This window comes from Gorilla gorilla, chromosome 18, assembly GCF_029281585.2.
Source record: "Gorilla gorilla gorilla isolate KB3781 chromosome 18, NHGRI_mGorGor1-v2.1_pri, whole genome shotgun sequence".
NCBI lineage: Eukaryota > Metazoa > Chordata > Mammalia > Primates > Hominidae > Gorilla > Gorilla gorilla.
In genome coordinates this window covers 8,758,305-8,773,625 of record NC_073242.2, presented here as the reverse complement: position 1 = coordinate 8,773,625, position 15,321 = coordinate 8,758,305, and the positions used below count along the sequence as shown (strand labels likewise).

General features: G+C 47.0%; 1 protein-coding gene across 1 annotated transcript; it reads left to right on the top strand.

Annotated features, from left to right (window-relative positions):
* The first annotated feature begins 1,608 nt into the window (after positions 1-1,608).
* Positions 1,609-15,249, top strand: LOC129527542 (ectonucleotide pyrophosphatase/phosphodiesterase family member 7-like). The gene is made up of 3 exons (XM_055365253.2): positions 1,609-1,978; positions 6,987-7,612; positions 15,034-15,249. The coding sequence occupies exons 2-3, from the start codon at positions 7,331-7,333 to the stop codon at positions 15,247-15,249; spliced, it is 498 nt and encodes a 165-aa protein (XP_055221228.2). The 5' UTR covers positions 1,609-1,978; positions 6,987-7,330.
* Positions 15,250-15,321: the final 72 nt, after the last annotated feature.

Here is a 15,321-nt window from a genome sequence, read left to right as displayed (position 1 = left end):
CTGGGATTACAGGCATGAGCCACCACACCCAGCCTTACTTCATTTCTAAATCACAAAATCTAAACAACAAGTGGCTAGGAGCTACCATAGTGTACAAGGCAGCTGTAGAATCACAGGAAATTGTCAATGACCCTGTCCCGCTTCAAGTTGACTTTTCCCCCTCATGGTGACACTCTAGATTCTTTCCTCTTCTCTCACATTTTTTAGATTTTCAGGCTTAGACCATGAAAATAAGTTCTGTCCTTCCAAGAAAATAACGTTCATAACACTTACTGTATACCAGGCTGATTTCAGTGCTTTACATGTATTAATTTACAACAACTCTGAGGCAGGAGCTATGATTCTGCCCATTTAACAGATGAGAAAACTGAGGCACAAAGCGGTGCTGGAACTTCTCAAAGTCACACAGGTTGCAGGAGGCAGAACCTGGATTTGAACTCACTTTGGGTTCAGCAACTCACAGCTCTCACCTATGACATAATATTACTTCTGTGGTCAAAACACTTAGACCTGGATTTCACAGGAATCTTGTGCTTGTCTGGCTGCTAGGGAGGTTTTCATCATCTTCCTTATCTCACAGTTCAAAACCCAGGGCCTCCATGCTCTTGCTCTGGTGGCCGTTCACTGGCAGGAGGCTTCTGGGAAGGTTCTCCTTTTCTGTCATTTTTCTTATTCATGGTTTTTTGTCTCATTGGTGTTTATCTGCAGAACTTTGTTTCCTTCTGCTCAATTCATAATCAGAGTGCTTTTCCTCTTGGCTGAACTCATAAGTGTTTATGCAAAAAGAGGTTGGGCACAGAGCCAGGCGACTGACGACACCCGGCTCGTCTGGCAAGTGGATATCAAATTGTTGTATCTTGTTCTGCCATTCGTGGCTCCTGCTGTGGGGCTGGGCCATCTGCCAGCTCTCCAGGGAGCTGGCGGGAAACCGCTGCAATCAGAGCGAACCCACGGCTCGGGTGAACCCGCCTCGGCACAGCACTCCAGCTGGCCCCCAGTGCCTTTGGAGACACATCTGCATTGCCACCAGGGCTGTGGGAGGGCCGCCTGCCTCCTGTCCATCACAGAGAAAACCTACCCTTGTCCCGCCTCCCTTCCAGGCAGCCTGTGTGGGGATTGCTGCATTCACCTTTAATATGGCTAAAATGTTTTCCTTCAATGACAGTAATGCTGCCAGAACCCATCAAGATACCCAGGAACTGATGTGCCTTGGCAGATGATGCTGGAAAGATGGGATTCCCGGCAGCCTTTCCATCCATTGCTCACAACCCACCAGCATCTCCACCGTCCAGCAGGGCTTCTCTCACGTTCAGGGCAGAAAGAGAGAGAGTCCATCTGGAACAGGCTCGGATTTTAAATGAGTGTCCCCGATAATTCAACACGATCGATGGCTGAGGTATTTCACCAAGTTCAGGAGTCTCAGTCCTCAGAGAGAGGCAGCCAGCCATGACTGCAAGACCTGGGCAAACCATACAAACCAGACGGCAGGTCTCACCCCTCCCCAGAGAGCTCCAGAGAGTATCAAAGAGTGAAACAGCAGAGGGATGGTCTGGCTGGGGTCATCGTGGCTGGCAAGGGTCTGTGACAGCACCTTGTTAGGCTACTCCCAAGAGGAAATTCGGAGAGAGGGTGGGAGGGCAGCTCTCAGTGCAAGCTAAGTCTCCTGGAAAATAACATTCAAACTTTGGAGAATTGTGAGCAAGATGGGACCAGCAACTTCTTCCTAAAAGAATGTTAATAGCAAGATAACTCATCCAATTATTGGTCCAAGCTAGGTCTTTATTATGCATCATAAAGGCTCTGAGAATAACAATGTAACCTCCAAAAGGGCTGGGGCTTTGAAGAATCTCAGGCAACTCTCCCTTCTGCTCAGTGACTCCCCTGGAGCACAGCAAAGCAAGGAAACACTTAGAGCCAAGCTTGAGTTCTGAATTTCAAATACAGGGAGTCCATCTCTTTCTACCCAATTGTTCCCTAGGTAAGTAACTAACTCCTTCCCCTTAACTGCACGTACTTCCTACCAAAACACAACCGCGATGGGATGTCCATGAGCCTCCCCCAAACATGTGCACCTTGTGACATAAATTCTGTCACCCAAAGAGACTGGACAAAATGTAAAACCAAAGTGCAGCCTTTCCTGGAATTATAGGTTCTAAAGAGTTTTGGACCCTCTACAAAACCCAAGAGTTAGGAATTGCCTGTAAGAAGCACCAGCCCTTGTTTTCAAGAGGCAATTTAAGAATAATAGCCATGCTGATGCCACACTACGCTAAGGGAGAATAATGAACCTAATAAAACTAGCGATTTTCCAATTGCTTTTGCTGCTGGAAACACTGATTATGCTAATTAAAGGGTAGAATAGTAAATACCCACTCTTTTGCATCCAATTAAGTGTTCAGATTATTTCTCAGAAGTGTTTGTTGAAAATAGCACTTCTGATAATCATGGGTCCCAAATAAACAGAGTCAAGTGTGGTGTGGTACATGTGTGAGTGTGTGTGTGTGTGTGTGTGTGTGCATACATGTGTCTTTCTGGAGCTCATTTTATGGAGATCCCACATAGCTCCCCAAATTCCTATGAGACCAAATAAGAAAAATCACAGTTTCCTAAGACTACAGCTTGGGATATCTTTGGAAAAGGTGTGTATTGAGAACACAGCATACGGAAACTATTTCACGTTGACAATATCTGTGATTTAACATTGCAAATATGAGAAATACAACTGGTTCTTCAGAGCCACCTAAGTCCCTCATAATGGCAATATTAGCTTCTTCTCAATAATAAATTAGCCAGTCAAACTATCTTCTACAGCATGTTAGAAGTTTCATCCTTCTAGTCAATGTCACATTTCAAGGCAAAGTCGATTTATATGTAAGTTAACAAAAGTGCTGTCACTAAAAATTGAGAATTATGTCTAATGCCAATCAGAAATGGAATAAATAAGTATTAGAGGATTTGCAAGTGAAAGCAACCATAGAAATGCCATCATCAGGAAGGAAAATTTATTACCTGCAGAGGTTACAGATAAGACGCTAGAATCCAGAAGAGAAAGAATCTCTGTAAATATTTCCATCAAGTTAATCAAGAGTGGCTGGGTACGGTGGCTCATGCCTGTAATCCCAGGACTTTGGGAGGCCAAAGCAGGCAGATCACGAGGTCAGGAGTTCGAGACCAGCCTGGCCAACATGGTGAAACCCTGTCTCTATTAAAAATACAAAAAATTAGCCAGGCGTGGTGGCATGCACCTGTAATCCCAGCTACCTGGGAGGCTGAGGCAGGAGAATTGCTTTAATCCAGAAGGCAGAGGTTGCAGCAAGCCGAGATTGCACCATTGCACTCCAGCCTGGGTGACAGATTATGGCTCCATTTAAAAAAAAAAAAAAGAAAGAAAGAAAGAAAGTTAATCAGGAGTGAGAATGAGTTTTTCACCCACAAAAGGAGATGATATTCATGCATTCTTTCAACATACATTCCATCAATAGTGAGCACCTGCTCTGAGCTAGGCCCGTTCTAGGTCCCAGGAAATGGGCAACCAACCAGACATGGCCCCTGAATTGGAGCTCACATTTTAAAGCAGATAAATGGACAGTAAACAAGTAAGCAAATTAAGATCATCTTAAATTGGGGGAAGTTCTTTAGAGAAGCACTTCCACAAAGCTGAATCGCATCCTAGACTATGACTGCCCGGTGGTAGGGAAGGTAATATCTCACCTGCCTGTGGACAGCAGAGCTTCTGAAGCCTTGCAAAGTATTTAGTACTAAGATATCTGTCTTAAGTCAAGTTCCCTAAAAACAGAGCCTGAGGCAGGGATTGAGTGCATGTAATTCATTCAGGAAGAACTCTCAGGAGATAGGAGTAAGGAAAACAGAATATGGCAGGGAAGGAGCTAAGTGAGATGTGGTCTGAGCTGGAGACTGGCTCCAGTCTGATCTCACAGGGAGCTCCAGAGGATGAACTGCACCACCATGTTATCCCAGCCTGAGGTCTTTTGTTCTCCTGTGTCAGCCAGTCCCTGGCCAAGGGCTGCAGACTCTCTCGGGGCCCCAGCAGACTGGAGGAGAAGAAGCATGGTCTGCGGTTTACTGTTTTGTGCACACCCACCCACCTCTTCCCCAGCTGACACTGCTGGAGGAGGAGAGGGAAGAGATGTCATCTCCTCCTATGGCAACCTGTGGGATAGCAATGGCCCTTTTCCTGTTGGGTGTAATCTGCTGCCATCTCTTGCTGTCTACAGCCTGACACAGAAGGGTGAAGGTCACCAGGTTCCACTGACAGTGGTCTTTGTCCCAAGCAGCAACCCTAGGACCGCGGCTCCCTTGCAAGATTCAGCCACATTTCATGACTGTCTGCAACACACCCCATGCCTCTGATGGAAGGAACCCAATGCCCCATGCTGCAGCCATTTCTGCCAGACTGGGGTCCCTGATCTCAATTTCCCTCTGTAGTCCCCAACTCTGGGGTCTGCAGACACATTTCAGATCCATCCTTAGTACCTCCCAGGAGGCAGAAGCCAGAGGAAATAATCCTTGCCCCAGTGCACCTGACCATGCCACCTCACTGCATGCTCTTTCTCCCACTCCAGGAAAAATCAAGCTTGTTGAATACTTACCAATGTGCCCACATGCGTTTAGTCCCCACAACCACTTCATGGGGCAGCATTACCATCCCCAAGTTACAGACGAGGAAACTGAGGAGAGCATGTATATAACATGCAGCTAAGTGGTGGAGAAAGGATCTAACCAGGCAGTGCGGCGCCAGAGCACACTTTTTTGTTATTTAGAGAGATGGGGTCTCTCTCTGTCCCTCAAACTGGAGTGCAGTGGCCTGATCATAGCTCACGGCAGCCTTGAACTCCCGGGCTCCAGCAATCTTCCTGCCTCAGCCTCCTGAGTAGCTGGGACTACAGGCATTCACCACCAACCCAGCTAATATTTAAAAAACATTTTTCTAGAGATAGGGTCTGATCCCAAACTCCTGACTTCAAGCGATCCTCCTGCCTCAGCCTCCCAAAGTGCTGGGATTACAGTCATGAGCCCCCGCGCCCAGCCCAGAGCAATTTTTTTTTTTTGAGACAGAGTCTCACTCTGTCACCCAGGCTGGAGTGCAGTGGCAAGATCTCGGCCCAGAGCACACTTTTAACCACCATATCATTCTGCCTCTGGGTAGGTCGGTCAAGCTCTGTAGCCGATCAGATGTCTGTAGAGAGAAGGAGACATCAGTCTCCCCTTCTTCCAAACACCCCCAAATTTTACAAGTGATTTTCTCAGATCCCTCAGCATCAGGAATGGGGATGAGCAGGGCAGCCTGTCCCCTTCCCAACAGCCCAGCAGATATTCCAAGATTACATCTCATTGGCTATGACTAGGACATGAGCCCAAAGCTGAACCAGTTGCTGTAGCCATGGCATGCGGCATCCTCGGTCCTCTGGCCAGGCCAGAGCCACATCCCACCTCTGGATCCTCAGGTTGAGTCAATACATCTTGAACCAGGCGCGGACTGAAGCTCAAGGGGAAGTCAGAGTAATGTGACCCAGCCCACCAGGTAGTGGGTGCTGAGCAGGCAGGCATTTATCACCCACTGCACACACCAGGGAAGGCTTGTGGTGGCTTAGTCCCACCTGGGGGCAAAGAAAAGAGTGCCTACTCCGTGCCAAAATGTGATGCCCAACACTGTATCTTAAAGCTAGCTGGCTTTGTAATCCCAGCTACTTGGGAGGCTGAGGCAGGAGAATCACTTGAATCCAGGAGGCAGAGGTTGCAGTGAGCCAAGATCACACCATTGCACTCCAGCCTGGGTGAAAAGAGAGAAATTCTGTATCAAAAACAAACAAACAACAACAACAACAACAAACAAAAAGAAGCTAGCCGGCTTAATCCTCACAAAGATGCCATCTACTTTTTGGCATTCTACAGGTAGAAACACTTAGACACTAGGAAATTTTAAAACTCACCACCAGCTGGGCACGGTGTCTCATGCCTGTAATCCCAGCACTTTGAGAGGCTGAGGCAGGAGAATTACTTGAACCCAGGAGTTCAGGACCAGCCTGGGCAACATAGCAAGACCTCATCTCTACAAATATTAAAAAAAAAAAAAAAAAAAATTAGGGCTAGGCACGGTGGCTCACACATGTAATCCCAGCACTTTGGGAGGCCAAGGCAAGTGGATCACTTCAGCCCAGGGGTTCGAAACCAGCCTGGCCAACAAGACAAAACTCTATCTCAACTAAAAATATAAAACTTAGCTGGGCATAGTGGCACGTGTCTATAATCCCAGCTACTTGGGAGGCTGAGGCATGAGAATTGCTTGAACCCAGGAGTCAGAGGTTGCAGTGAGCTGAGATCGTGCCACTGCACTCCAGCCTAGGTGACAGAGTGAGACCGTGTCTCAAAAAAAAAAAATAGGTATGGTGGCACATGCCTGTGGCCCCAGCTACTCAAGAGGCTGAGGTGGGAGGATCGCTTAAGCCCAGGAGTTCAAGGGTGCAATGAGCTATGATTGTACCACTGCACCACTATATATACACATATATATATGTGTATGTGTATAGGTGTGTCTATATATACACATATATATACATGTATAGGTGTGTGTATATATATGTGTATATATATAAAAAACACACATGTACAGATTCACCACAAACAACTCAGAAATTACCGTCTCCCTCTATTCTAAGGAATTATTTTTCATTTTGCCATCTCTGAAGTTGGAATACACCTTACAATCACTGGAATGTCACGGTCTCCTTGGCAGCATTTTTCTGCTTAGTAGCCCATAAAATAATAGCACATCTTGTAACTAACAGTGTTGTAGATGCTATGAGATCCTGGGGAAACCCAGAATCTAACTCCACCCTGTCTGACTCCAAAGACCACATATTTTCTATGTCTTTGGACTGGGGCGCAGATGTAGACAATCGAGCTTTGCTGATTGTGAGAAAGATATGAGAAATGGCCCTGATGGAATTTTCTTCTTGTACTTGCAGGGGAACAAAGCAACATCATCCCACTATTCCAGGGGAGGTGCTAAATACAACGGTGAGGCTGTCAAGCGGTCCCTGGTGGAGTCCTACACTCACCCAAACAGCAATGAGACAGACCGGAGGGAGAACATCGATACCGTCATGAAATGGTTCACCAAGGAAGAATTTGACTTTGTGACTCTGTGCTACACAGAGCCAGATAACGTGGGACATTGATTCGGGCCAGAAGCAGAGAACAGGAAGTTGATGATTCAGCAAATCGGCAGGACCATCGGGTATCTGGTGGGAGCCACAGAGAAGCACAGCCTGCAGAGCACCTCAGCGTCATCATCACATGAGACCATGGGATGACCACCGTCAAGAAGAGACCCAATGTCAACAAGATCCCCTTGCCCAACTATGTCAAGTTCAGGGACCTGGTTAAGTTTGATATTGTGGGCTACGATGGCTTTGGGATGCCCCTACCCAAGCTGGGGCAAGAGGAAGCCCTTTACCAGGCACTGAAGAATGCGCACCGTCACCTCCACGTCTACAAGAAGGAGGAGTTTCCAGAACACTTCCATCTCGCTAAACATGACCAAGTTCTGCCAATCGTGATGTATGCCAACTCTGGTTACAGTATCAATGGGGTAAGTTCATTCTAAAATGAATGAAGTTACCTTGGATCTAGGAGACAACCATTAGGGAAGGGTGGTTCTGCAAAAATCAAACATAAGTTCACAACTGGGCACGGTGGCTCACGCCTATAATCCCAGCACTTTGGGAGGCTGAGGCAGGTATATCACCTGAGGTCAGAAGTTTGAGACCAGCCTGGCCAACATGGTGAAACCCCATCTCTACTAAAAATACAAAACTTAGCCGGGCGTGGTGCCATGCATCTGTAGTTCCAGCTGCTCTGGAGGCTGAGGAAGGAGAATCGCTTGAACCTGGGAGGCAGAGGTTGCAGTGAGCCAAGATCATGCTACTGCACTCCAGTCTAGGCAACAGAGTGAGATCCTGTCTCAAAAAAATAATATAAAATAATATAATATAATATAATATAATATAACAAAACAAAACAAAACAAAATAAGTGCACACACTATGAGTTGTAGCCCACAGGGTCCTAAATGTTCCCCACCCCCTGCCCAATCAATGCTGCCCCAAATTACCATTATACAAGATTAATGACCAATTCAACTTGACAAGGCTGATTTAAAAATAAAAATAAGGCTGGCCATGGTGGTTCACACCTGTAATCTCAGTGCTTTGGGAGGCCAAGACAGGAGGACTGCTTAAGGCCAGGAGTTCAAGACCAGCCTGGGCAACATAGGGAGACCCCCATCTCTACAAAGCAAACGAATAAATAAATAGCCAGACATGGCGATGCATGCCTGTAGTCCCAGCTACTCAGAAGGCTGAGGTGGCAGGATTTCTTGAGCCCAGGAGGTCAAGGCTGCAGTAAGCTGTGATTGCACCACTGCACTCCAGCTTGAGCAACAGAGCAAGGCCCCGTCTCTAAAAAATAAATAAACAAATAATAAAAAATAAACACCAACTTCATTATTCAAAATTGTGCATAGCGCTTCACTAAACATTGAACAGCAGTTCTTTCATTTTGCCTTCCCAACAACCCTATAAAATAGATGCTCTTAGTTCCACCATTCTAAAGAAGAAATTGAAACCTAGAGAGAAGTGACTTGAGATGAAAAATGTAAGGTTGGGCTGGGTGCAGCGGCTCACACCTCTAATCCCAGCACTTTAGAAGGCTAAGGTAGGTAGATTGCTTGAGCCCAGGAGTTTGAGACCAGCCTAGGCAACACAGTGAAACACCATCTCTACAAAAAATGCAAAAAAACGTAGCTGGGCATAGTGGCACGTGCCTGTGGTCCCAGCAACTCAGGAGGCTGAGGTGGGAGAATTGCTTGACCCCGGGGTGTTGAGGCTGCAGTGAGCCGTGATCACGCCACTGTGAGATAGGAGGCAGGACTTGACTTCACAGGCAGGGCTTGGACACCAGACCAAACTGAGAACTAGGTAAAACAGGGCTGGAGCAGAAGCAGCTTTCCATCAGACATGCCCACCAGTGTGCCATGTGAGTTTACTATTGCCATGGCGACACCCGGGAGTTACTGCCCCTTTCCCTGGCAATGACCCAACGACTCAAAAGTTACTACCAATTTTCTAGAAATTCCTGCATAAACTGCCCTTTAATCTGCATGCAATTAAAAGTGGGTATAAATGTGATTGCAAACTCTCTTCCGCTACTCTCTGACTCCAGGGTAGCCCTGCCCTACAGGAGCAGTCACAGGGCTGTAACGCTGCCCCTTCAATAAAGCTGTTTTCTTCTATACCTCCAGCTTGCCCTTGAATTCTTTCCTGGGCAACGGCAAGAACCCTCATGTGCTATTGAGAGGTGACAGCGTGCTGGCAGCCCTGGAGCTCACTCTTGGCACCTCCTCTGCCTGGGCTCCCAATGTGGCAGCACTTGAGGAGCCCTTCAGCCCGCTGCTGTACTGTGGGAGTCCCTTCCTGGGCTGGCCGAGGCTGGAGCCGGCTCCCTCAGCTTGTGGGGAGGTGTAGAGGGAGAGGCGATGGCGGGAACCGGGGCTGGGCGCGGCGCTTGCGGGCCAGCGCGAGTGCCGGGTGAGCGTGGGCTCCGTGGGCCCCACATTTGGAGCGGCCAGCGGACCCCGCGGGCCGTGGGCAGTGAGGGGCTTAGCACCTGGGCCAGCAGTTGCTGTGCTCGATTTCTCGCCAGGCCTTAGCTGCCTCTCCACAGGGCAGGGCTGGGGACCTGCAGCCCGCCATGCCTGAGCCTCCCCCCAACCCACCGTGGGCTCCTGCGCGGCCTGAGCCTCCCCAGTGAGCACTGCCCCCTACTCCACAGCGCCCAGTCCCATCGACCACCCAAGGGCTGAGGAGTGCCAGGGCTGGGCACAGGACTGGCAGGTAGCTCCACCTGTGGCCCCAGTGTGGGATCCACTTGGTGAAGCCAGCTGGGCTCCTGAGTCTGGTGGGGACTTGGAGAACCTTTATGTCTAGCTAAGGGATTGTAAATACACCAGTCAGCACTCTGTATCTAGCTCAAGGTTTGTAAACACACCAATCAGCACCCTGTGTCTAGCTGAGGGTTTGTGAATACACCAATGGACACTTTGTATCTAGCTAATCTAGTAGGGACTTGGAGAACTTTTGTGTCTAGCTCAGGGATTGTAAACGCACCAATCAGCACCCTGTCAAAATGGACTAATCAGCTCTCTGTAAAACAGACCAATCGGCTCTCTGTAAAATGGACCAATCAGCAGGATGTGGGTGGGGCCAGATAAGAGAATAAAAGCAAGCTGCCCCAGCCAGCTGTGGCAACCCGCTGGGGTTCCTTTCCACACTGTGGAAGCTTTGTTCTTTTGTTCTTTGCAATAAATCTTGCTGCTGCTGACTCTTTGGGTCCACACTGCCTTTATGAACTGTAACACTCACTGCGAAGGTCTGCAGCTTCACTCCTGAAGCCAGTGAGACTATGAACCCACCAGGAGGAACAAACAACTCCAGACACGCAGCCTTAAGAGCTGTAACACTCAACTTGAAGGTCTGCAGCTTCACTCCTGAAGCCAGCAAGACCAGGAACACACCAGAAGGAAGAAACTCTGAACACATCCGAGCATCAGAAGGAAAAAAGTCTGGACATGCCACCTTTAAGAGCTGTGACACTCACCGCGAGGGTCCACGGCTTCATTCTTGAAGTCAGTGAGACCAAGAACCCACCAGTTCCGGACACACTAGGCTCCACTTGGGGGCTCCCCTGCCCTGCATCAACTGAACTCTGGCCTGGGTGGCAGAGAGAGATACCCTATCTTAAAAAAAAGAAAGAAATGTAAGGTTAAGTGATGCCCCCAAGCCTGCGTGGCTGATCATTATACAGAGTACACAAAGATCACAAAAAAATTCACCACAAAGGCCTCCTGCCACTGGTTCTCATTTGCCCATATCAAAAAATATGCAAGCCCGTTCCTACAGAGACACACACAGATGCCTGTAGCAAAATTATTCATAATTGTCAAAAGGTGGCAACAACACAAATGTCTATCAACAACAGGTGAATGGGCAAACAAGTACAGTCCACCAGTGTGATGGAAAATTAATCAGCCAAAATATGGAATGAAGGGCTGATTCATGCTACAACCTGGATACACTTTGAAACCATTAGGCTAAGTGAAAGAAGCCAGACAAATATTAGATGATTCTATTTATATATATATATATAACACACACACATATATATATACACATATATATACACACATATATATACACATATATATACACATATATATACACACATATATATACACACATATATACACACATATATACATATATATACACACATATATATACACATATATATACACATATGTATATATATATGCCCAGAATATGAAAATCCAAAGAAACAAAGTAGATTAATGGTTGCCAGGAGCCAGGGGTGGGGATAGTCAGGGGGAAATAAGAGGTGACTGCTAATGGATACAGGGTTTCTTCTGGGGTAATTAAAATTTCTAAAACTGATGGTGGTGATGGCTGCACAACTCTGTGAATATATTAAAAACCACTGAATTATACACTTTATTTATTTATTTAGAGACAGGGTCTGGCTCTGTTGCCCAGGCTGGAGTGCAGTGGTGCAATCTCAACTCACTGCACCCTCCACCTCCCGGGCTCAAACCATCCTCCCACTTCAGCCTCCTGAGTAGCTGGGACTACAGACACACCCACCATGCCCAGCTAAATTTTTTGTATTTTTCGTTGAGACAGGGTTTTGCCATGTTGCTCGGGCTCATCTCAAACTCTTGGGTTCAAGCGATCCTCCCATCTCAGCCTCCCAAAGTGCTAGGATTACAAATGTGAACCACCATGCCCGGCCAAATTGTACACTTTAAATGGGTAAATTGTATGGTATGTGAATTATATTTCAGTAAGGCTGTTATTAAAAAGCAGCTTTAAGGGCCAGGCATAAAGGCCATGCCTGTAATCCCAGCACTGTGAGAGGCCAAGACAGGAGGATCACTTGAGCCCAGGAGTTCAAGACCAGCCTAGACAATATGGCAAAACCTGGTCTCTACAAAAAATTTAAAAATTAGGCTTGGCGTGGTGGCTCACGCCTGTAATCCCAGCACTTTGGGAGGCTGAGGTAGGTGGATCACTTGAGGTCAGGAGTTCAAGACCAGCCTGGCCAACATGGTGAAACCCTGTCACTACTAAAAATATTTTTTTAAAATTAGCCAGGCATGGTGGTGGGTGCCGAGGCTGAGGCAGGAGAATCGCTCAAACCCAAGAGGTGGAGGTTGCAGTAAGCCGAGATTATGCCACTGCACTCCAACCTGCTGGGCGACAGAGCGAAACTCCATTCCAAAAAAAAAAAATCAAAAATTAGCCAGCGGTGGTGGCTCGTGTTTGTAGTCCCAGCTACTCAGGAGGCTAAAGTGGGAGGATTGCTTGAGCCCAGGAGGTTGAGGCTGCAGTGAGCCAAGATTGCATCACTGCACTCTGGCCTCAGCAACAGAACAAGACCCTGTTTCACAATTTTAAAAACAATTAAAAAAACAAGCCTAAAGAAAACACAAAAACCAATGCTAACTGTGAGACACAAATGAGGTGGTCTATATTTTGTTAACTACCAACTAACAATTCATGGCAGAAACAAAGCTTAAATGATGCTATAGCCGGGCACCGTGGCTCACGCCAGTAATCCCAACACTTTGGGAGGCTGAGGCGGGTGGATCACCTGAGGTCAGGAGTTTGAGACCAGCCCGGTCAACATGGTGAAACCCCGTCTCTACTAAAAATACAAAAATTAGCCAGGCGTGGTGGCGGGTGACTATAATCCCAGCTACTCGGGAAGCTGAGGCAGGAGAATCGCTTGAACCCCGGGGGGGGCAGAGGTTGCAGTGAGCCAAGATCTCACCATTGCACTCCAGCCTGGGCGACACAGCGAAACTCCATCTCAAAAAATACATAATGAAATAAATGATGCTATAAACCTCATGTGAGGGAAGACTGCCCCAGGTACAGCTTGAAGAACCCTTGCTGTGAATAGGAGCCAAATGCGATAATTGTGTTTGCAACTTGCTTCATGTTAGCTTGTTGCAACTCCAGAGTGTAACAGGTATGAGAAAACTCAAGGGGTTACTGTTTAATGTTGGTGGAAATATTCACATTAAAATACAACAGTTTATCACCTAAGGCATATTTTATCCCTCAAGTGGCCCGGAACCCTGTGATTACTGCACGCCAATCCCACGCCCATAGCTAAGGCCTTGCCAAGGAGAAATTCCACAGTCACCCGGCCTATTTGTAGACCTGGTTTATGATATTTTGTAACAGGATATCTTGACAGTAGCATGAGGACATTTAACGAGACAAGAACATTCCCCACTGACCAACCAGATAGTTTGAGGGAACAGGATGCTGTGCTCAGTTTAATCTTCTGCTGAACCGACCATTAGGCAGAAAATCCTTTGGGTCAATGCCTCTCACGGAATCCACTTCTCAGATTCCTGTCCACCTGCCTGCTTTGTAGTGCAGAGTAAAGTGGGCCTTCCTTGACTCTCTTCAGGGACCAATGTGCTTGAGGCCATCATGAGGATATTCATTCTTTTTTTTTTTTTTTTTTGAGAGAGTCTCGCTCTGTCACCCAGGCTGGGATGCAGTGGTGTGATCTCAGCTCCCCACTGCAACCTCTGCCTGCCAGGTTCAAGTGATTCTCCTGCCTCAGTCTCCTGAGTAGCTGGGATTACAGGCACGCATCACCAGGCCCAGCTAATTTTTCTATTTTTTGTAGAGACAGGGTTTCACCATGTTGGCCATGCTGGTGTCGAACTCCTGACTTCAAGTGATCCACCTGCCTCAGCCTCCCAAAGCGCTGGTATTACAGGTGTGAGCCAACGTGCCTGGCCGAGGGCTTTCATTCTTGATGGAATGCTCCATAGCCGCAGAGACAGTCGGACTGGTTTCTTAACCAGAGCGGAGCAGACAGGCAATTTCTTTATCCACCAGGACAAATATTAGACCAACTCTTCAATGTACAGAGAGCATCACATTTCTTATAGGCTAGAATATCTGTTGGTCTAAAATATAAATAAATAGTATTGTAGCCAGCCACAGTGGCTCACACCTATAATTCCAGAGCTTTGTGGGGCTGAGGCAGGAGGTTCACTTGAGGTCAAGAGTTTGAGACCAGCCTGGGCAACATGGCAAAACTGCCCCCATCCCCCACCGCCACCTGCCATCTCTACAAAAATTAAAATAATTAGCTGGGCATAGTAGTGTGGGCCTGCAGTCCCAACTACTTGGGAAGCTGATGTGGGTGGATCACTTGAGCCCAGGAATTTGAGGCTGCAGTGGGCTATGACTGCATCACTGTACTCCAGCTAGACCTTGTCTCAAAAACAAAAAAGTGTTGCAATTGACATTACTTTATCATTTGAAAAGAGGGACAGACAAGAAAGGTATTTGGCATTTACCAAGCAATTACCCAGAATCCTCATCCCATCCTACCCCCACCCTTCCCCTAAAAATGTATGTATATGTTTTTATACCATAAAAAATACATCTATTTGGCTCTGGAACCAGATTGCTTGGGTTCAATTACCTGATCTAGCATTTACTCCTGATGACTCAGTGCAGACAAGCTCTGTAACTCAGTTTCCCCAGCTGTAAAATGGGGAACGGCGCCTTTACTGGGCTGCCATGAGGGTAAGGGAGGGAACATACATTTATGAAGCATTCAAAACAATTCATGATACATAGTAAGCTCTATATATTTGAGCTTATTATTACTGTCAGTACGATTATCATCATCTTGCTGTTTCCAATGGGTACGCTTTCTACATTCTCTTTCTTAAAGACCTTTAAATCCTTGGTATTCTCTCCACCACCACAGAGAGCAGTGTCCTTGTAGTTTAAATTCTCAAAGACTTCATGGATCCAACAAGCATGACATTAACTAAGGGACAGTTTTCTTTCAGGGGATTGGAATCTAAAATGGCTTTTTTATTGATATTATTTTTCAGAGAATTATTACGTGTTTCAACAAAGGCAGCCATGGCTTTGATAATGTCCTCATGGATATGAAGACCATATTCAGAGCTTTTGGGCCAGATTTCAAGAGGAATCGCCTGGCCACGACTTTTAACAGCATCCACATCTACCCATTCATGTGTAAGCTCCTGGGAGTCACCCCCAAACCCACAACGGCTCCCTGGCAGTCACCCAGGAAATGCTCATGAACTCTTATGACCAGCAGCCAGGTGAGACACAAAAGCAGCTGCCAGAAAACTGTCAGCAGAGTCTGCTCTGTC

Coding starts and splice junctions, on each gene's coding strand:
- LOC129527542 (XM_055365253.2), top strand. CDS start 7,331: ATGACCACCGTCAAGAAGAGACCCAATGTCAACAAGATCCCCTTGCCC. Junction 7,613..15,033: donor CTGGTTACAGTATCAATGGG/GTAAGTTCATTC, acceptor ATTATTTTTCAG/AGAATTATTACGTGTTTCAA.